This window comes from Anser cygnoides, chromosome 22 (assembly GCF_040182565.1).
Source record: "Anser cygnoides isolate HZ-2024a breed goose chromosome 22, Taihu_goose_T2T_genome, whole genome shotgun sequence".
NCBI lineage: Eukaryota > Metazoa > Chordata > Aves > Anseriformes > Anatidae > Anser > Anser cygnoides.
Genome location: NC_089894.1, coordinates 5,700,624 through 5,720,841, shown reverse-complemented (window position 1 = coordinate 5,720,841; position 20,218 = coordinate 5,700,624). Strand labels below are relative to the sequence as shown.

Here is a 20,218-nt window from a genome sequence, read left to right as displayed (position 1 = left end):
CCAGCTCCAAGGGTAACGACAATGGCATCAGTACGGCCACAGCAGAAAATGGAGCTGGTGGCCAAAAGCATTTCCAGGAGCACATTGACCCCTTGCTCTCCAAGTGGACCAGCAGAACGGTGGCATCGAGAACGCAAACCCTGAGTCTACCAGAATGTTATCGTTGCCACTATCTTGCACAGGCAGGGTCAAGTCAGCAGCGTGGTCTTCCAGGCAAGAAGTCCTTCTTTCCTCTCCCCATCCTCCTTTCCTTAAAAGGAGAGTGGAGAGCCAAACACGAGGATTTTCACAATGCGCATTACAGAGCACAATTCCTGTACAACCAAGGCATATTTAGTAAGTCGTTTCCAATATAACTAGAAAAAAAATCTGTTAAGATGTAAAAAATATTCAAAAAAAAGGAATGTGAATGAGATTATGGTATCATTAACAGAAAATTACAGAAGAGTTAGAGTACAGAGGAAAGGTGGAAAGAAACAGCCAACTTATCCTGTGAATCACACCTTTTGGATGGGAAGACTGCAAAAAAGAGCAGGAAGCCCATCAGGGCAACTGCAGCAAGACTGAAATACGGCAGAAACCCACGATTTACGTTATTTTCTCCCCTAGGTCTCCTACGGCTCTGAAAATACAAACTCCTCGGGAATAAGGCACGTCCTCCGTCTGCACTGCGAGCTTTCCAGACGAGCCAGCAGCAGAGGCAGGAAGGTGAGCACGGAGAGGCATCAACAGGTCCCCCGAGGGGCAGCACAAGCGGCCTGCTCTGCACGCAGCCCGCCACCTCCCGAGGGGAGGCCGCCTGCCCGGGGCCGGGGCAGCCGAAGAAGAGGCGGAAAGGCCGCAGGAGGCTCCCCCCGGCCGCTCGGGGGATGGCGAAGGGACACCCGGAGGCCAGCCGCAGCCCGGCAGCCCCCCCGGGACGGCCGGAGGAGCCGGCGAGGAGCTGCCGGAGCGCCCCGAGGCCCGGCCGAGGCAGGGCAGCGCCGCGGGCCCCAGGCCCGAGCGGCTCCCCCCGGCCCTCGGGACAGGCCCCGGCTCCCCCCCCGCTAGGCCCGGCCGGGCCTCGGGGCCTGGAGCGCGGCGGCGAAGCCCGAGCCGGAGCTCGGCCCGCAGGGGGGTCGGTACCTGGACGGGTTCCTGCAGCACCGTCATCCTGCTCCCCCGGCCTCCTCCTCCTCCGCCACCTCCTCCTCGTCGCTGCCGAGCCCGGAGCGGGGCGGCCCCGGCCCCGCCTCAGTGCGCGGCCCGGCGCGGCGCGGCCCGGCCCCTGCTCATTTAAACTCCCAGCGACCGTTACCGGGAACGAGGTGGGCCGAGGCCGCCCGAAGCTGGCGGCGGAAACTGCCGAAGCTGGCGGCGGAAACAGCCGAAGCTGGCGGCGGAAACAGCCGAGCCTGCTGGAGGAGCACACGAAGCGCCCCGCGGAAAGAGCCGAAGCTCCTCGGCGGAAAGAGCCGAAGCGCCTCGGCGGAAACACCCGAAGCGCTTCGCGGAAAGAGCCGAGTGCTGGCGGAACGGCCTCGCTCGCCGGAGCCGCCCGAGTGGTTCCGGAGATTGCCGAGCTCTGTGGCGGGGCGCGGAGGGCGCTGACCCCGTCAGAGCCGGGCGGCTTTTGCCCCTCACAGGCAGCAGGGCGGCGGCTGCCTCAGGCTCTCCTCCCTCGAAATGCCACCACAGGAGATTAAAACTTGCGTTTTGTACCAAAAGATGGGGTTCTTGGGGTGTCTTGTCTGTCAGGAAGCCTCGGCAACCCTCACCAGCGGCCTGGGGTTTCCCTCACACCATGTCCACAGGGGCAAGGGGGGTAACTTGACAATGGCCATTTCAATCTGCGTGAAGGTGCCAGTTTGCCTCCCATCGCCAGGTACAGAGAGGGCTCTCTTCCTTTTCCAAAATAATGGAATAAAGATGCACAGCTACACTTTGGTTTATTAAAAATATTCACCTATCCGTAGCCACCTGCAGCTCACAGACACCGTCCTCCAACACCCTTCACAGGCTTCCTGTAATAAAACAGCCACACACCACCAACATACACACACCCCGCTGTTCACAGGCTCTGCTCCCTCCTTCCTCTTACACTCACGCTCAACTCCTTGAAGGACAGATCCTGGCACCCGCTGATGTGCTGCTGAGCACGGCAGAGCAGCTGTGGGAGCAGGAGGTTGCTCCTTTACACGAGAATAAAGCTCTGTGCACGTTGCTTATGTTGAGAAGTTGCGTGGAGAGCAGGAAGGCTTGGTCTGCCTGCTTCCCCGGTCCCTTTGCAGGTCTCTGCGTTTCTGAAAAGCCTATTTACAGGTTTGCTATCGCTCCAGCAAATCTGCAGGTGTTTGCTTTCAGGGTGTGGGCAGGCTGGCACAGAAAGAAAAAGCTTGCTTCAGTCCACGACCTGGAACAAATAAAACGAAGCAGTGCTCTCCTCAAGGACAGATACCTGGCTCCCTACCAGGTTGATTTGAGCCATTTTGCCCCAAACACGGTGAAGTGTTTCCCTCCCCGAAGGGCCTTTGGCATCACCCGCCGTGATGATGGTGACGGTGGGGTGTGCGTACGTGGGTGTGCGTGCGCGAGGCTGCGTTTTGAGGCACGCAGTCCGTCCTCATCACCCTTATCACAATCTCTGCCCTGCCGTGTGCAGCTGATAACTCCCCAGGAGGAAAGCTGGCTCCATCTGTCTCTCCCGTTTCACGGAGGCAGCGCTGACTTTCCTGACATCCGGACCATCTTTGGTATGAGTCTGCCTTATCACAGGCTGAGGAGATAGAGCCGCAGTCTCTCCTTTGAGTGGGGGAGTATTTTTACTTCTTGGAGTCTCCTGGACTCCAAGAAAAGCATCTGAAATATGAAAGAGCACAGCACGTGACCATTGTCTTGGGACATCTCAATTTATAGGGATGCCTCTGGCCCCGAAGTGCAGTTCTGCATATAGGGTCACTCGCCGATGTCAACGGATGCTTTGTGTAAATGCCCATGGGACTAAAACTGTCTGTTCCTTGGCATCCTCTTCTTTTCCAAAGGAGGCAGGGCACAAAGGCACATGTAGAGGTACACAGCTGGACAGATACAGAGCTATATGCTGCACCTGTTCAAGTGCATCGTTCCAACCTGCTTCAGTACAAATCAGCTTTGTTTTACCCTAAAGAGACAGAACAGGTCCCCAGAGGGAAGCATGGTTGACTTACCCCAGGAGTGCTTCAAAGGCTGGATTTCTCAGCCCTTGCATTTTTATCTAGTTCTTCCCATCATTTTCCACTGCTCCCTTTCTGCCTGTCTGCCTGCAGGAGTCTCTGCTTTTCATTTAGTGTCATCCCTATCTGCACAGAAGCTGGGGGCTTGAATGCAAGGCGTGCACTCTGCATACGGGAGCAAGAGCACGGCCTCCTGACTTGCCAGGGCAGGCACATCACAGCTAGCGGGGCCACCGGCCTCTGTTGTGCGTTTCCCCTGCAGGTTGGGGCAGGTCCCTCGCCTCTGCCCCGTTCCCATCTGTAACAGCACGTTCCCCTGCGGGAGCCAACGCCACGGTGGTGGCAAGGGCAAATGTGACCCCGGAGTAAGTGCAGCAAGCAGTGTCCCTTCTCGCCCTGTCACCGTGGTCCTTTACCAGCTTAGAACACACGTAGTACGCTAAAGGCATGAAATGCCCCGATTCTCCCTAGTGGGAGCTGTAGAAATACCATGGACAGGAGCTAAAAATCTAATCTCACATCTATAAACAGCTTATGTTGCTTTTTACGAGCATTTCTATCAAGCAGTGGGAATTGAAAGCAGCTGTTAACTCAGTCACTGCACAGAAATGAGCAAGTGGCAGCTGAAGGCAGCCACGGCGAAGCAAAACGCCTCCAATTTCTAGTCCAAGCCATGGCGTGAGGACAGGGGAATATGGAGCAAATCAAAGGAAAGCATTATCTGCTCCCAGGTGCTCTGCTGATGGGGGGCTGAGTTATCTGTCATGAATTATTCACCACTTCTAAGGACACTAGGATGATTTTCTGCAGGTAGGAAAAGAGCTGGCAGCTCACGTCACACAGCTCCCAGGGAGCTTCTGGCTGCGGACATGCTGTCTGCCTGTACAGGACCGTACAGAAAAGAAATAATGTTGTTAATGCTTTCTCTGTTTAAAAAAAAAAATAAACAAAGAAATAAATGGAAAAGAGCCTCTGGGCTCCTCTGTCCCTTTTCTGGCTGGGACAGACGGATCAAGGAGAAGGTGCCCGCTGCTCTCTCCTGTGATGGGGGACAGCAGCAGGACCAAGCAGGTCCCTCCTCTCGTCGTATGGTTCAGCCTGGACCTGGACAGAGTGCTCGTGGAGCACCGTGCTGTAGGGTGGATGGGCTACAGGTCCAAAAAGGCCTGGTTTTAACACAGAGAGGTGTGTCCTAAGAACGGGGGGTCATTGCATGCAACCTGTCCCTCACTCTCACTTTGCTCCGAGCCTTCAAACCCCTAGTAGCAAGACACGGCCAGCTGCTGGCCCCATGTTGAGGGTGGGCGATGAGCAAAGACCCTCACGCCCGGTCTGAATTCCTCCCTCGCTTCTCGAGGTCACGAAGCCTTCCCATGCTGCGAGAACATCCCACCAGCTCCGATCACGGGTAGCCCCAGTCTCCCCATCCACTGCTCCACTGACCAGACCAAAGCCACAGGTAAGGAAGGATGGAATGAGATTTAATGAGATAAATGTCACAGGAAAAACCTGAAAAGAATAATTTAGAGTTTAAAACCAAGTCGTGGACTTATCCCATTGTATACCGAGGCTTGGGCAGATGCACGGAGGCTAAATCTGCGCTGGGGCTCGTGTGGAATGTTCTGCCAACAGGGGACATCTGGGGAAGAGGGGACGCGGACGCAGGAATCTCACAGTTCGTGCTCGGGTGGGTTCCAACATTTCCGAGAACCTGGGAGACAACCGTGAGAGGGCTTAATGCAACGAATCCGCGCAATGAGAGCGCCGCTTCCCAGATAAACCCCAAATGTCAATAACCATAATTCCATGCCATTAAAAAAAAAAAAAAAAGTTTAGTGCAAATAGTTTTGGGTAGAATCGCGTCTCCCTGGCAGCATTTGCCACCCAGCTGCCCGTATTGCTGAGCTGATGAACAGGAGCCGGAGAGAAAGGGATTGAAAACAAGATAAAATGGGCACCGAACATTCAAAGTTCAGACTTCTGTCTGCCTTGGCTTTAACCTTCTGATGCTTAAAGAGATTTGCAAAGGGAAGAAATAAAAGAGATCTTTAAATGTTTAATTTATGTATTTAGCAGTTTCTGAAGGTCTTTTTTTTTTTTTTTTTTTCCCTGCTGCCCTCTGCACAGCTGAGGAGAGGAAAAATGCTTAAGAAAAAAAAAAAAGCGAGATAAAAGCATAAGAAACTGGCAGGGGTGAGTGGGGCCAGCTCTTAGTAATTTGGATTTTCTTTTAAACTGAATACATTTCAGAGGAAATGTATTCATCCTATAAGACACTTGTTTATCTGTTTTCCTCAGGCAGCCTTAGAGGAATGCAAAAAGCTTAACAAGCAGCAAGGGTACGTTTTCCATATTCTTTCTAATGTTAATGGGAACGTTGGTATTTTTTTAAGCATTAACAAGGAAACTTCTGAACTACTGTGCTAGGTAGTTAATATTTTAATATTTTCTTGGCGTCTAGTCAGTCACAGTTTTTAAAATATTTACGTCCACCAGCACGAGTTACACATGCAGGTTTTTTAGGCAGGGCCTCCAATGTCAGAGCAAAGAGGGGAGACCCTGATGGACTCACCTGAAGTTGGACTCAGCCAGACATGACGTGCTTGACAAAAGCTGAGGAGGAAAGGAGAAGTGAGAGCAAAACCCTGCTGGGAGCTGGGGGGCAGAGGTCCCCAGGGCGCCCAGGGACAAAGGGGACTTGCCTTGGCAGAGATGCTCTGCCAAGACCACGATATCTCCTTCTATTCCCACTTCCCACCCCAAACCCATCTGGAGAGATACCAAACCCCTCTTGGAGACAAGCCAGTCCCACTATTCCCAGTTTTCTGAGGCCGTGGGGAATGGATACCCTCTTTTCCTCAATGCTCTCCCATTTTAGGGGTTCCCAGAGTTCATGCCAGATTTTCGCCCTCTTGGAGCCACGAGCAACCTGCAACGTTCCCGATTAGCTTCTGCTGTGAAAGATGCTGGCTTTGTTTATTTTTGATGGCTTGCAGCAAAACAGTGCCAGCACTGGGGATAAATCTGTCCCGAAGCCCTTGAAAACATGCTGTCTTCAGCAGCCTTTTCTGGGAATCACTGGCACAACCGCTGTGTTCCCACCCCAGCTGGGATCCCATCTCTCCTTGGAGAGGCTTTTGAGGATGGTCCACACCTTCCCCTCAGTGATCCCCAGTGTCCTCACACATTTTGTGCCCTAGGACAAGACCGCTGTGTCTGGGACAACCCCAGCAGGAACCTCTTGCTCCTACCTTCATAGTTGATACAGCCATTGGCATCTTCTTGCCCTGCCATGAGCTGCTCCACCTCGCTTTCTGTCATCTTCTCCCCTGGAGGAGGAGGATGGAGAGGTGAGGGGACGGCTGTGGCCCTGCTGTGACCCTCCTGTCCTTCTTCCAGAGAGCCAAGGCCACCAGTAAAGGAAAAGGGGGTTAAATAGGTGGGAGATTGTGCAGAGAAGACCAAGGTGTGGCCATTGTCCGACAGTCGAGGATGACGTGGACTCTCCAGCTCACTTGGGTCATGCATGAAGCTACGGCTTCAGATGGAAAAGCCACGACTTTGGGAGCCATCAACTCCTACAGAAGCCTACAAGCAGCAGGGTCTCTCCAGCCAACAAACCCAAGCTATTTGCCCCAAAAGAGCTCCCGGGTGGCCCGTGGCCTGCTCCCCTCCCCAGGCAGCCCGTACCCAGCGTGACCAGCACGTGGCGCAGCTCTGCCCCCATCACCATCCCGTTGCCCTCCTTGTCGAAGACGCGCAGCCCTTCCACAAAGTCCTCGAAGGTGCCCTGCTCCCTGTTGCGGGTGAAGTGCTGCAGGATGGGGAGGAAGGTCTCAAAGTCCAGCACCTTTGTGTTCATTTCTGAAAGGGGAGGAGGAGAAGAGGTCAGAGATGAACCCTATTAGGCTGAACTCACCCTCTGAGGACCTCCTGCTTAACCTTTCTGGGTCTCATTTCCATCTGAGAAGACCCACAAGGTGATGGGACTCTTAGGACGTTATACTCAAGACGGGAAGATCCATACAAGGACTAACTATCAGCTGGGGACTGCACACGGGTTGCTGGTATTAGCCCAAAATTCAAAGCAGGGGGTAGGTCCTCAGCCACCAGAGCAGCGTGGCTGCAGTGGGACTGGCTGGGTTGCACTGCTTTGCAGTTTTCCAGCTCAGGATCCAGTCTGCTAGCATCAGCTGCCACCGTCCCCACTGGGGACAGCCTGTCCCTTAGGTCAGTCATGGTACGGGGCTGGGTGGGAAGAAATTACGCAGGAATGAAGCCTCTCTGCATCATTTTCTTTCTAATTCCTTCGTCTTGCAGGGCTCCAGGGGCTATGTCCCTCCACTGTCTGTCTGGGTTTGCATATCCCACCCTGTCCCACGGCCCCGGCGTGCTGTTACCTTCTGGTTTGGGCTTGCCCAGCACCTTCAGCACCTCCGCGTTGGTGGGGTTGTGACCGAGCGCCCGCAGGACGTCCCCGCACTGCGCGTAGCTGATCTGCATGGCTCCCGTGGGCGTGCGGTCGAACAGACTGAAGGCTTCCTTGAACTCTGTGGGGAGGAAGAGCTCGGCTGCCCCCTGCCCGTGCCGGCCCCGTGTCCCACCCCACCAGGAGCAGGGTGGCCAGGAGAGGGTGGGACACGCGGGAGTCCCCGTACGGAGCTGGATGGATGAATCCTGCCGGGGTTCCTGCACCACCTTGTGCTGGCAGCACCAGCTGCAGGCTGCTGTCCTCGCTGCAGATCATCCCCTTTGCTCTTCCCCTTCTTGACTCAGGCCTCCCGGGGACCCCATGACCCTCCCTCCGCACCCCCACCGTGCCCGCAGTGCCCCATCTGCTCCAGACCCAGCCATGCAGGCACCGCGCGGCACTGCTCTTGTTCAGGTAGGGTCACCACGTCCACCCAGCCTTGCACCTGACACCAGCCCTGCTTGGGAAGACACAGGAGATCCATTTCTGAGCTCAAATTATCACCCCTTTGAGTGTTACCTTTTACCTGCAGGAAGAAGGCCTGAATTAGGAAGAATTAGGGTCTCTCTCCTCCCTTACATGATACTTTTTAGCTTCCTAACCTACTGCTGGATTCTCTTTGGTCCCCATGTTGCCTACATGGCCACCAGATGTTGACTGCATGGCCAACCACGCTCCTCTGCAGCTCAGAGCCTCGTCGCTGCCTCCCCCAGAAGGCTTCTCCCCTCCAGCAGGCTCCTTGCTGGCGTTGAGGTGCAAAACGTGGAGAACCCAATTCTCCGGGAACCCCCCAGCTCCTTACCCTCCTGGGGCAAGCCAAGGGTCCTGAGCCTGGCGGCTGGTTTCTGCCTCCCCATCTGCCCCTCGTGGGCAGCGAGACGCTGGTTTTCCTGCACCAGATGCTCCACCAACTCCTGGCTTTCGTCCTGCTGCCTCCAGACCCGTGAGCCCACCTGAGCAGCTGACTTGCCCAAGTGGGTGATCAGCCTTTCCAGCCAGTCCACGTGGATGCTCAGAGCTCTGAGTTTAACGTCCATGGCTCTAACAAGCTCCAGATTCTGGTCCATCTCCTTCATGATGCCCAGCACTAGCTCGCTGGAAGCGGAGCAGCCGCTCCTCCCGCTGGCGCGCAGGACGAGACGGTCGCGGTCTCCGTGTGGGGTCGGAGACGCGATGGTTTGGGATATATTGCTTTGGGTTTGGTGGTTATCCTTGCCTGGGGCTTTGGGTTTGCTACTTGGCATCTTTATATCTTCTGCTGAACTTCACCGTCCCCTGGATGTGTCCCCATGGTGCCCATGGCATGGATCTGTGTCCCTGTAGGGCTGCCCAGCACCTCGGGGTGCTGCTGTTTGCCCATTTGACCTCACAATGGCTCTGCCTCTGCAGGTGGCATCTGGGGGGACCCAGGGAGGGCCAACACCACCTGCAAGCCCCTGGGCCAAGAGGACACTCGGTGATGTCCCCTCTTGCCCCAGCACCAGGGCCTGATAACCTGGAGCACATCACACGCTTGTGGACATTGCTGCAGCTTAAATCCAAATATCTTCCAAATCTCTCTCTTTTCTCCTTTCAAAACCCGGCCTGGGGGCTGAGCCTGCACAGCACTCTTCTGCTCCTCCCAGTACTCCCAGCAGGACGGGCCCTCAGATCTCGTCCCTCCCCTGGCCTGCACCGAGGCACTGGAACTTCCCGTGAGAGATGAGAACGCCCAAGCCCCGCGCAGATCAGGCACGGGGCTGTCTCTGTGTCCCAAAGGCTGCTCCTGCAGTACAAACCCCAGACTGTGCACCAGGCTGCATCTCTCCCCGTGAACAGAAAACGCCTTTTTCCTTGCTGGGCTGTGAAGCCGGGATTATCCCATTCATTTGGGGCGCCCCCAGTGCAGAGCAAGGAGCCAGGGGCTGCTCACTGCTCCCTGGCGTCTCAATCCCAGCCACATCCCTGAGCCAGCTCCTGGTCCCCTCCTCTCCTGCCTCCTTTCCCATCTCCTGCTGCAGAAAAATCTGGAGGGGGGGCTCCCCGTGTCTAATGCCATCTGAGGGGGAGGTGGTGCCCGCACTTACCTTCGATCTGCTCTGCCGTGAATTCGATCTGTCGGGAGAAGAGAACAAGCAGGGCGTGAGGACGGTGCTGGGGGCAGCGAAGGGGCTCAGCCCTGCCTTTGGGCATCTCCCCGGGCTCTGCAGCCTGCTCAGGGTGGTGGCCGTGCCCGTGCCATGCCCATGCTGTGCCTGTGCCATGCCCGTGCCCGTGCTGTGCCCGTGCCGTGCCCATGCCATACCCAGGAACGCTCCCACCCTCATCACAGAACCAAAATCCCCATGGAAAGCACGGCCAGCAGCGGTGCAGCGGGCACAGGGAGGACGCTCGGACCACGGTAGGGTAGCACGGACGTCATTTCGAGGCTTGACCCCGAGTTCAAGTGATTAAGCAGCCTCTGTGCTGAGCCTGCTCTTAACAACCCCCCTGCCGCAGCTCGGGCTTAAAAATGTAACCGTAACCTGGGGAATCGCAGCAAAAATGAGCTCCCGTTGTGGGGACTTGGATAAAAGGTGCCATCCCGTGGAGGAGGCGATGAGGGGGCAAAGTGCTTTAGGATGCAGGCAGCGGGTGGCAGAAATGCTTTTAGAGCTGCGGGGGCCCCGGAGCTGCTGCGGGGCGTTTGGCTCCGCAGCCCGAGCCAGCGCGATTTCCTCGGCTCCGCGGCACGCAGGGCTGGATGGGGGAGGATTAAACCCCCCCCCGGCGAGGAGAGCGTCGCTGCCAGCTCGCTGCATCAACGCAGCGGGATCGTTTTCCCCTCCCAACCCCAGCTCCTAGATGGAAGGGCTGACGCCAACTCGCGTGGTGCCTCGCATCGCCCGCGCCTGGCGGGCAACGGCACGATGGAGGCATGCGATGCCTCCGTCCCTCGCTCACCTTCACGCTCCTGGGATCGAAGGCGAGCTCCCTGGGCACCTCCGGGGCTGCAGCCGCTTTGGCTGCATCCTTTTTGGGGTCGGGTTTTTTGAGCGGCATCTCGCTGGGAGCTTTGCAGTGGTTCAAGGCTGAGTCCTCCGGGCTGGCGAAGCAACGGAGCGGAGGGCTGAGAGGCAGGGGCTGCTCCTTCCCTTATAAACCCAGCCCTGTCCTCACCCCGCAGGGGCAGGCCAGCTGCTGGAGCAACTGCTACTTACTATAAAAGGAAGAAAACTCAAACGAGAGGGGCCCCAACTCGACAATTGCCCATTGTCATCGGCTCCCGCGCGGCGAAGCCACCAGCCGCGAGAGGGGGGATGTCCCCCCCAGCACCTGCGCCGGGTGGGCTGCACGGGGGCCGCTCGCTAAAACAGCTCCAGAAACCTAAACGCTGACAGCCCCGGGTGCCTGGCAAGGAAAAAGCAACGTGGAGAAGGTGCTGGAGGGGCTGCATGGCCATGCTGTGGGTAGAGGACATGTCCGCCTGCACCAGGGTGGCTAACAAGGGCGACGCAAACGGTGTGACCCTTAATCCATCAGCTCAGGATCTTTCCCCCTGCGCTCCTCCTGCACATCCCCATCGCAGCCCGCGGTGCTGGATGTGCTGCTTTGGGCGCTACCTGGACAGGGGAGGTTTCCAAAAGCGGCCTTGCTTATTTTTTTGGGAGGGGAATAAAAATAAAAAGTCCCACCCCTATAGTGAGGGCTAATTCTGGCAGCTGGGAAGTTCCTGCAAGAAGAGCCAGAAGAAACCATCGAGGTTCAGCATCCTGGCAAACGGTGCTGGAGGGGCAAACCGAGAGATCCTAAACCACCACCTTAAACGCAGCCAGGCTGCAGCAGACCGTGGGGTTGCACCGAGAGCAAAGTGAGACCTGTTTTTTTTTTTTGGTAACGGAAATGGGGAGAAGCTATTTACAAGAGACGGGGGCACAACCCTGCTCGGGAGATGCTGCACGGCCTCGTTGCTCCCACGCCTGCCTGGGCTGGGCTGCAGGGACGGCTGCGAGCCGCTGGGTGGAACAGGATCCTGCGGGATGGAGCCTGCAGGATGCGTGCAGGGTGCGAGCATCGCACTGATACATATACCCCCGAGCTGTGCGTGTACGTAGGTATGCAGAATGCAGCTGTGTGTGCGCTCTCGGGTGGTATTTTCCAGGCTCGAGGATCTGTCTCACTCCCAGGCTGTGCAGGAGCCGGGCAGCTCCTCCGCTTTGTGCCACTCCTCCGGTCCCTGCGGAAAAAGAAGGGCTCAGGGAAGATGCACACATGAGCAGGGAGGTCTCCGGCTGTAAATACTGAATCCCCTTCTTCCCATCAGGCAGAAAATTACCCTAGAAATTAAATTCTGAGCATGGCAGCTTTCAAATCCACTTTAATTCCTAGGGTAATTTTCCATCTTCTGTAAAGATGGGGGGGGGTCCTCACCCTGCACCCAGAGCCCCCGCTTTGGCCTCTTTTTTGCCAAAACGCTGCTCAATGCTGAGCTGCTGCCAGCCGGGTCATGGAGGTCTTTTGGCAGGAGGGAGCAGCTGAAAACTGCTGGGAAATTTGCTGTCTGCCATCGTCTCACGACTGCTGGAACGGATTTGGGGTCTGACGGGGCTACGTGATGGGGCTGGGTGGGTGTCATTTGCGATGATTGCTTTCCCGATCTCTGCATAATAGAGCGAGCAATTTAGCAGAAAACAACATGTTTTGCTCGCTGCAAACTCTGAGTCTGGGTCAGGTTTCGGCTGCGGTGGGAATCAAATCGCCCCGGAGCTTTGCTGCCTCCCCCTCAGGCAGCATCGATCCCTATGCGCCGCGAAACACGGAGCCCGTTCCGAAATAACCTCACCTGAACCCCATCCGCGCTCCCCGGGAGCTTCTTGGCCAGAAATTGGCACCCAGAAGAGCCTCCAGAAAACATTACTCCTGCAGTTTAACTACTTAGCCCTTTTCTTGCCCTAAAAGCCCAGGCAACATCCCGATGAGCCCCTCGGTGAGGGAGACACCAAGCTGGGGTCAGCACCCACGCAGCGCTCGGGCTGGGGGCTAAATAGTGCCCGGTGCGATGGGCAGCTGCCAAACCTGCCCCAATCCCTCCGTTAGAGCTGCTCGACGAGGCAGGGAAGCGACCCAAAGGCTTGCTTTCCTCTCTGACTTAATCCGAGCCAGCAGCAGCACCTCCCGAGCGCTGTCACTGGGATTTGCTTTGCTCTCCCAGCTCTCTGCTCTGGTTTTGCTTGCTGCAGGAGCCAGGCGAAGCCTGACCTCTTCCAAGCAGCGGGGAGGCTCCTGGTTAGGACCAGAGCGAGCCCCCCCCCGCCTGGAAAACCCAGAGGGAGGCCCCAGGGGGCTCTGCCCCGTGCGGGATTTTGCCATTTACGGAGGCAGCGATAGCTGCACCCAGCCATGGATTGCATGGGTGAAGCACTGGGCTGGGATCTTGAAATTCCCAGGGTTTTGCGCCAGGGTTTTGAATTTCAGCCTCATCCCACTGAGGACAACCTGCTCAGGAGTTGGACTTGATGATCCTCGTGGGTCCCTTCCAATATTCTGGATATTCTATGATTCTATGCTCAGGGAGGGAGGACTCCCCGCTTTGTGCCCCCATTTCCCCGGGGGGATGCTGGGGGGACACGAGGTGTCCAAACCAGTGGGGTGGTGGGAACAAGCCGAGTGCGTGCACGATCCCAAAACGCAGGGGCCAGCCCTAGGGCCTCCCCATGGGGATACAGGCGATGAGGGAGCTGCAGCTCCTCCACCCCACGGCCCCCCAGGGCACGGCCACGCAGCGAGGTCCTGCACAAGCACCACGGGTGCGTGTCCCGACCCCGATGCACCTCCCCAGCGTACGCCCCAACACCGGGAGAAGGAAAAGGGTTAAACTGGCGTCTGCCTCAAAGACATCCCAGCTCCAGCACCAGCAGCGAAGCAGTGAGGATGCTCACGCGTGGCATCCTCTGCCTCCCCACCTCCAGGCACACTTACTGGGATTTTCCCAGTCTGTCGGCTCCTCGGGACCAGTCTGCTGCTGGGGGCGGCAGGGGGATGCCGTGACAGCTGAAAAATGAGCCACCGGGCAGCGAGGGGAGTTCTGAAAGGAGGAATCTGCCTCGACTGAGGAGGATTTTAGCACCTAGGGCTAAGCCAATAAAGCTCGGCCGTCCCCATCCCGACGGGAATTGTTTGCTCACGCTCCGGGAGCTGCTTAAAGCAGGGGAGACGCGGAGAAGGAACAGGAGCAAGCGAGGTGGGGGGAGACCCCCCACGCGTGGCAAGCCTGCGAGCATCCCGTAGTGCTGCCGGGACCGGGGCTCGCCCCGAGCCCCCAGGGACACGCTGTGCCCCTGCTGCCACCTCGCCTCGATGGGGACCGTGACCAGGACGGCGCTCGCAGAAGATGCTCGGCCTTGCCGACCGCTCCAGATCTCTTTGTAGCCCGTGGGCTGGCGGAGATTCGTGGTGCCCGGACGGCTGCGCCCAGGCGAAGGCTTTGCTCTCTCCACCCCTCCGTCCCTGAGGACCCCAGCGGGACCATGGTGGCATCGGGCTCCGGGGGAGGCGTTGTGGTGGCCCTGCTCTGCTGCTGCCTCCTGAGCTCTGCCTGGGCTCTGGTAAGTCCGCGCGGCCCCGGGCTCCTCCAGGCCCGCCGCCCTGCTGCCTTCAGGTATCGCCGATCGCCCCCGGGCAGCCCGCACCTCCTGCATCTGCACTCCCCCTAAAAGCTTTTCAGCAGCCTCGGGGACACCGTGATGGGATTTTTTTATTTTATTTATTTTTTTTCATTTCTTGCACATGCCCAGGGCAGGGCTCGCAAGGGACCGGAGGGACCCAGGCGAGTTCCCGTTACCACCGGCGAGGCTGCGGGGCTGGCAGCAAGGGCAGAGCTGGGGGCACCCACGGCAGCGCCTCTCCCCAAAGCGCCCCCCCTTGCTGATGCACCCCCTCCGTGCCTCCCCAGCCCCATTCTGCCCGCGCCCAGCATCCCGGCTCCTTTTCCTTTCCAAAGCTGCTGGTTTGCCCATCCCCTCTCCGAATCGCTCCCCTTATGGCTCTGCTCTTCCCACATCACTTAACTCTACCCCCAGCCACCCACACCCAGCTCACCGGGGACAGCACGGTGCCGCGAGGCTGCGGCACCTTTGTTTCCAGCCTGGCTGCCCCGTTGTCTCTGCCCACCTCCTCCAGACGCGCTCCGGGCCTCCCTGCTTGTCTCTTGCTCCGGCTTTGGCTCGTTTCCCACCCGAGGATGCTCCTGCTTCGCGCAGGAGGGTGCAAAGGGTGCTTGGAGCAGAACTGAGCCAAGTTGCCATTAGGCACCACTGGCCAAAGCCCCCCTGTGATGGGGGGGGGTCCTCACCCCGGTTTTGTCCGGGCAGGTGGACCCCGACGACGTGCTCACGAAAGAAGAGCAGATTTACCTCCTGGTGGAAGCCAAGGAGAAATGTCAGAGGGACATAAAAGCCCAGCTGGAGAAGATCAAAGGTACCATCCTGACCCTGCGCATGGGGGGGGCAAGCCTGGGGACCTGGCTATGTCACGGAGAACGCTGTCCCCTCCGATGGCAGCAGGACGGGGCCAAGGGGACCTGCAGCGCCTGGGGACCACAGGGTCCCGGGATGGATTTGTGCAGCTCCTGGGTGTAATTAGGGGCTAATCAAACCCTTACACTGATGAGCCAGCGCTGGCTGCACTGGGCAGCCCCATGTGCAGCACAAACAAGAGCTCGGGGATGGGGATGGGGATGGGGATGGGTCCCCCTGCTCTGCAGACGAGGGGTGACGGCATGGCAGCGCACTTCCTCGCCTTGGTTCGGGGCCCAGGGGGGTCAGAGGCAGGACGAGGCGCTGTTTGGACACGGGGTGCGATGCGCCTTTGCTCCCTGGCCAGATACCAGCTGCCTTCCAGAGTGGGACGGGATTATCTGCTGGCCGGAGGGCTCCCCCAGCCAGGAGGTGGCCGTGCCCTGCCCCGACTACATCTACGACTTCAACCACAAAGGTGAGCGCTCGCATCCGGACAGGGCGTGAGCTCACCTCGGGGAGCCGCCTGCACCAAGCGGGGGTGCAGAGGGGTTTCCTGTGGGTTCTGCTGCTGTCACAGCACCCACCGCGTTCCCAGGTCATGCCTACAGGTACTGCAGCGCCTACGGGACGTGGGAGATGGCTCTCAGCCTCAACAAGACCTGGGCCAATTACACCGAATGCGCTGTGCTCTTCTCCTCTGAGAGCCGGAGCCGCGAGAAGGTGACCTTGCTCGTCGGAGGCGCTGGGAAAGGGACTGGGCTGGGGACCAGGGGAATGGCTGGGACTGGGGGCTCCCCAGAACAAGCTCTGCTCCTCCTGTGCTCTCGGCCTGGAGGCAGAAAGGGTCCTGGGCCGTGGGGGAGGCGTGGAGCAGAGCCCTTCTCTTCCAGGAGGTGTTTGAGCGCCTGCACCTGATGTACACCATCGGCTACTCCATCTCCCTGGCCTCCCTCATCGTCGCCGTCTGCATCCTCTCCTACTTCAAGTAAGGAGGAGCTGAACCCCATCCCCGCGGGGGGAACAACCACGTCCCCATCTCCTGCACGCAGCACCTGGGGGGAGCAGCCCCGTGGGGCACCGGCACCACCCCAACCCCAGCACAAACCTCAGAGCATTTCCCGGAGCCCCGAGACACGTACTGGTGACCGGTACAACCAGCTCCCCGCTCCTGAAGGGGGATGAAACCCCACTCGTCCCCCGAGCTGCCTTTTGTGCCCACGGGGGGCTGGCACCTTGGGGCTGACCTTCTCCAGGCCCCCCCCTTGCCTGGTAGCCCACACGCGCTGAGCTTTTTGGGCAGCCAGGGCTGGGCTCACGTCGCCTCCTTCTCCGTAGGCGCCTGCACTGCACACGCAACTACATCCACGTCCACCTCTTCACCTCCTTCATCTGCCGGGCGGTGAGCATCTTCGTGAAGGACATGGTGCTCTACTCGGCCAGCGAGACGGAGAAGCTGCGGGAGGACGACTTCAAGGCAGAAATGGGCTCCTCGCCGGGCCAACGGAGCCACCTGGCAAGTGGTGCACGGAGACCGGGGGCAGGAGCGGGGGAAATGGGGATTTAGGAGCCCTGGTGCAAGGAGATGTAGGGCTGTGACACTCGGGGTGATGCCACCGGGGAGGGGAGGGAAAAACCCTGAGGAGATACAGCTCTGGTGGCCTGCAGCTTTCAGGGGAGGGTCTGACGTGGGCACCTCTCTGCCCGCAGGTCGGCTGCAAGGTGGTGGTGACGCTCTTCCTCTATTTTCTGGCCACCAACCACTACTGGATCCTGGTGGAAGGTCTCTACCTGCACAGCCTGATCTTCATGGCCTTCCTCTCCAACAAGAGCTACCTGTGGGTCCTCATCATCATCGGCTGGGGTAAGCTTGGGCCCCAACCCCACCCCGCGAGGAGCTGGGGCGCTGAGCAGCACCGATTGCCAAGAGAAGGGCAATGGGATGCAGAGCAGCCGCCAGGAACCGATTCAGGCTGCAAACGTGGTGTCTCAGCTGTGCTCCTCACCCCGGTTTGTGTCCCTCCAGGTCTCCCTGCTGTCTTTGTGTCTGTCTGGGCCAGCGTCAGGGCCTCCCTGGCGGATACGCAGTACGTAGCTTCACCAGCAGGCCCTTGGGGAGGGAAAGCTTGGTTGCAAATGCTAGCAAGAAATCTGTGGGCACCAGAGCTTCTGGAAATGAAAAAATTCCAAAAAGAACAAGAGGAATCAACCAGTATACAAGGCTTGTTTATAAAACCGTCGGTAATCTAGACCAGTAATATCTTTGTTCTGCATGTGGAAGGAAGCTGGATGCAGCTTTACATCATAAATTGGTTGATAAATGGTGCCAAGATGAACACCAAGGGTATGTTCTAAAGTTAAGATTTTAAAAAGAGGAAGACCACTCGTCCACCAAGAGGAGGACTTAGAGCAGGAGGTTTAGACAAGGAGCTCTCAGCAGGATTCAGGTTAATTAAAACCTGATTTGCCACAGAAAGATGTTTGGAGGTGCTTGTAACAGGGCTGCTGCTGGGTCAGGATTTACCCAAACTCCAGATTTCTCCCAGCCAGGCTCGCTCGGAGATGGCAAAGAGGTGAAGGGTGGGAGGACGGGAGATGGGGGCGGTGGCTGGGGGGGACAGGGGCCATCAGCCAGCAGTTCTCACCAGTGACTGCAGGCGTCTCCAAAGGTTCTTCACCGGTCTCTTCAGGTGCTGGGACCTCAGCGCGGGGAACATGAAGTGGATTTATCAGGTCCCCATCTTGGCTGCCATCGTGGTAAGAACCCCGTGGCTCCATTTCCCAACCCTTTGCAGGGAAAGGGGGCTGGGAGCAACCCAGGGCTGATTGCTTGTGGTTGCTGGGCCGGGTCACCGCCGGCAACAAACCCACGGTGGGCGTCTGTTGGCAGGTGAACTTCTTCCTCTTCCTCAACATCGTCCGGGTGCTGGCCTCCAAGCTCTGGGAGACGAACACGGGGAAGCTGGACCCCCGGCAGCAGTACAGGCAAGTGCTGGCAGCAGCAAGGCCATGTCCCAGCCCTGGGCTGGCTCGTTTAGGTGGGACGGTTCCCCAGAGGGCTGGGAACGAAGAGCAGAGACGTTGGAGTAGCTGCAGGAGCGAGGGAGGGTGGCAGCCGGCACTTTTGGCAGCTCGGTTTGCTTGAAACAGGAGGCTCAGGGTTCAAACCTTGCCTGGTCCCTTCCCCGAGCCGGGTGATGTGCGATAGCCTGCACAAACCAGGGCAGCAGCAGAAGCTCCAGCACCAGCCCTTCGCTGGGACGCTCCCCAACACCGGCAGCTCCGGGCTGGCTGGCAGGTCCCAGCTCACCGCCCCGAGTGTTTCTCCTCTCAGGAAGCTGCTCAAGTCCACGCTGGTGCTGATGCCGCTTTTCGGAGTCCACTACGTGGTGTTCATGGCCATGCCCTACACCGAAGTCTCCGGGGTGCTGTGGCAGATCCAGATGCATTATGAGATGCTCTTTAACTCCTCTCAGGTACGTTGCTGTGGGGCTGCCCTCCCAGCACCGAGCGATGTCCACCCGGGCACGCACACGGCATCCCGGCTCGGGACTCAAACCCCACATCCGTCTCTTTTGGCAGGGTTTCTTTGTGGCTTTCATCTACTGCTTTTGCAACGGGGAGGTGAGTGAGAAGCGCGAGCAGCTGAGCTTAGGGTCAGGGACTTTAACCTGCAGCCCCCGGCTTGGGATAACTGGAGGGAAAACTGATTCATCACTCTCTGTAGGCTTTGGAAGGGAAAAATCTCTAGGAGTGAAAAGGAAGGGAAGGGAAGGGAAGGGAAGGGAAGGGAAGGGAAGGGAAGGGAAGGGAAGGGAAGGGAAGGGAAGGGAAGGGAAGGGAAGGGAAGGGAAGGGAAGGGAAGGGAAGGGAAGGGAAGGGAAGGGAAGGGAAGGGAAGGGAAGGGAAGGGAAGGGAAGGGCTGCCCGTTTTGCTGGCTCTGAGCACCAGCAGCTGTCTCTGATCCCTCCCTTAGGTGCAGGCAGAGATTAAAAAGGCCCATTTTCGGAGAAGCCTGGCACTGGACTTCAAGCAGAAGGCACGCGCCACCAGCGCGGCGGGGAGCTGCTACTACGGCGGGCTGGCCTCCCACGCCACCACCAGCTTCAGCATGAGCCTCGCGGGGCGAGCGGCGGGGAGCACGCAGCAGCGTGGGCTGCTGCTCCCCGCCCGTGCCAGCCTGCCAGGCTACATCCCCGGCTCCTTTGCCTCGGACTTTTTGCCCTGTCCGACCCAGGAGATGAGCCAGAAAGCCTGCGGGGAAACCACCGGGGACTTAGATGTGGATCGGAGTCACCCCAGCCTGAACAAAGAGCTGGAGACGATGCTGTGAAGTTAACGGTGCATGTCCCAGCCGGACTGATCCTCGCGCTCTGGGCTCCTTTTGTGCTTGCGTGGAGAGCTGGGGCAGGGGTCAGCAGCTGAATCAACACAAACCCCTCTGCCTCCCAGCCAGCACGCAAAGGGACCACGTGCTCCTGTTCCTTCTTGTACCTACCCGGCCTAAAAACGGGCTGGTTCAAAACCTCCTTTCCTTCCACGCGCAGATGAGTGGTGTAAGTGATGTCTGTGCATGCAAAGCCGTGAATCATCACCAGGACACAGCCCTCCAGGCCCAATCTGACAGACTCTGACAGCCTGGAAGGCTACTTCAGCTCCAGCGTGTACAAAGCCCTGCCAACGACACTGCAGCCCTGAAGTCTGCCTCCCCTCCTCGGCACTAATTCCTGCGGTGTGCAGCCCGGGGCTGGCAGTGAGCAGTGCCCACAGAGCTGCTCTGCGGCTCACCCTGCACTCACCTGCATCCTCGCGTAGCTCAGCAGTGCTGTGAACGCCTACAGGCACCGCTCAGCCACAAACAGGGGGCACGGAGTCACCGGGACACGATGGGCTGAGGGAGGCAGACCGTGCATTACAGCCTGGGAAGGGCGCAGCAAAATGCCTCGCTCCCCCACGCTTGCCGGCATGATGGCGTGGAAATGCAGAGACCACAGCATGCCAGAGCCTTGGCCCTGGGGTCTTTTTGCAAGCTAGTTAATAAAGAGACAGTCTGCAAGGCTTGCTTCCACCCTCAAACTTCTTTA

At 58.3% G+C, this 20,218-nt stretch overlaps 3 protein-coding genes across 10 annotated transcripts in view; 1 reads left to right on the top strand and 2 right to left on the bottom strand.

Moving 5' to 3' along the window:
- CDC27 (cell division cycle 27) overlaps positions 1 to 1,306 on the bottom strand; it is a 32,866-nt gene extending 31,560 nt beyond the window's left edge. For all 7 annotated transcript variants that reach the window (XM_048046508.2, XM_048046513.2, XM_048046509.2 and 4 more), the window contains exon 1: positions 1,126 to 1,306. In XM_048046508.2, coding sequence (XP_047902465.1) covers positions 1,126 to 1,152 — 27 coding nt within the window. In that variant the 5' untranslated portion in view covers positions 1,153 to 1,306. The remainder of the gene's footprint in view (positions 1 to 1,125) is intronic.
- Positions 1,307 to 4,651: 3,345 nt separating this feature from the next.
- Positions 4,652 to 10,781, bottom strand: LOC106045949 (myosin light chain, embryonic). Of its 2 annotated transcripts, XM_013196745.3 has the most exons (7): positions 10,585 to 10,781; positions 9,729 to 9,756; positions 7,592 to 7,741; positions 6,882 to 7,055; positions 6,443 to 6,520; positions 5,764 to 5,804; positions 4,652 to 4,902 (listed from the first exon to the last, which is right to left on the bottom strand). In XM_013196745.3, exons 1-6 carry the CDS (start codon positions 10,681 to 10,683, stop codon positions 5,776 to 5,778), a joined length of 558 nt encoding a protein of 185 aa, XP_013052199.1. In that variant the 5' UTR covers positions 10,684 to 10,781; the 3' UTR covers positions 4,652 to 4,902; positions 5,764 to 5,775. The 2 variants fall into 2 exon arrangements, with proteins under 2 accessions (XP_013052199.1, XP_013052197.3); XM_013196743.3 differs by lacking the exons at positions 9,729 to 9,756; positions 10,585 to 10,781 and adding an exon at positions 8,465 to 9,633.
- A 145-nt stretch (positions 10,782 to 10,926) lies between these two features.
- On the top strand, positions 10,927 to 19,467 carry LOC106045953 (parathyroid hormone/parathyroid hormone-related peptide receptor-like). Its single transcript, XM_013196749.3, has 13 exons — positions 10,927 to 14,225; positions 14,991 to 15,096; positions 15,502 to 15,612; positions 15,733 to 15,857; positions 16,028 to 16,122; positions 16,473 to 16,650; positions 16,845 to 16,998; positions 17,161 to 17,221; positions 17,825 to 17,891; positions 18,025 to 18,123; positions 18,473 to 18,610; positions 18,717 to 18,758; positions 19,111 to 19,467. The coding sequence occupies exons 1-13, from the start codon at positions 14,148 to 14,150 to the stop codon at positions 19,465 to 19,467; spliced, it is 1,611 nt and encodes a 536-aa protein (XP_013052203.2). The 5' UTR covers positions 10,927 to 14,147.
- The last annotated feature ends 751 nt before the right edge of the window (positions 19,468 to 20,218 follow it).

Excerpts from the sequence above, each read along its gene's own strand:
- LOC106045949 (XM_013196743.3), bottom strand. The coding sequence starts at position 8,906 with ATGCCAAGTAGCAAACCCAAAGCCCCAGGCAAGGATAACCACCAAACC. Across the intron at positions 7,742-8,464 it reads CCTTGGCTTGCCCCAGGAGG|AGTTCAAGGAAGCCTTCAGT; the intron begins GTAAGGAGCTGG and ends TCCTCCCCACAG. Across the intron at positions 5,805-6,442 it reads TGGCTGTATCAACTATGAAG|CTTTTGTCAAGCACGTCATG; the intron begins GTAGGAGCAAGA and ends TTTCCTCCTCAG.
- LOC106045953 (XM_013196749.3), top strand. The coding sequence starts at position 14,148 with ATGGTGGCATCGGGCTCCGGGGGAGGCGTTGTGGTGGCCCTGCTCTGC. Across the intron at positions 15,613-15,732 it reads CTACGACTTCAACCACAAAG|GTCATGCCTACAGGTACTGC; the intron begins GTGAGCGCTCGC and ends CCGCGTTCCCAG. Across the intron at positions 16,123-16,472 it reads TGCATCCTCTCCTACTTCAA|GCGCCTGCACTGCACACGCA; the intron begins GTAAGGAGGAGC and ends CCTTCTCCGTAG.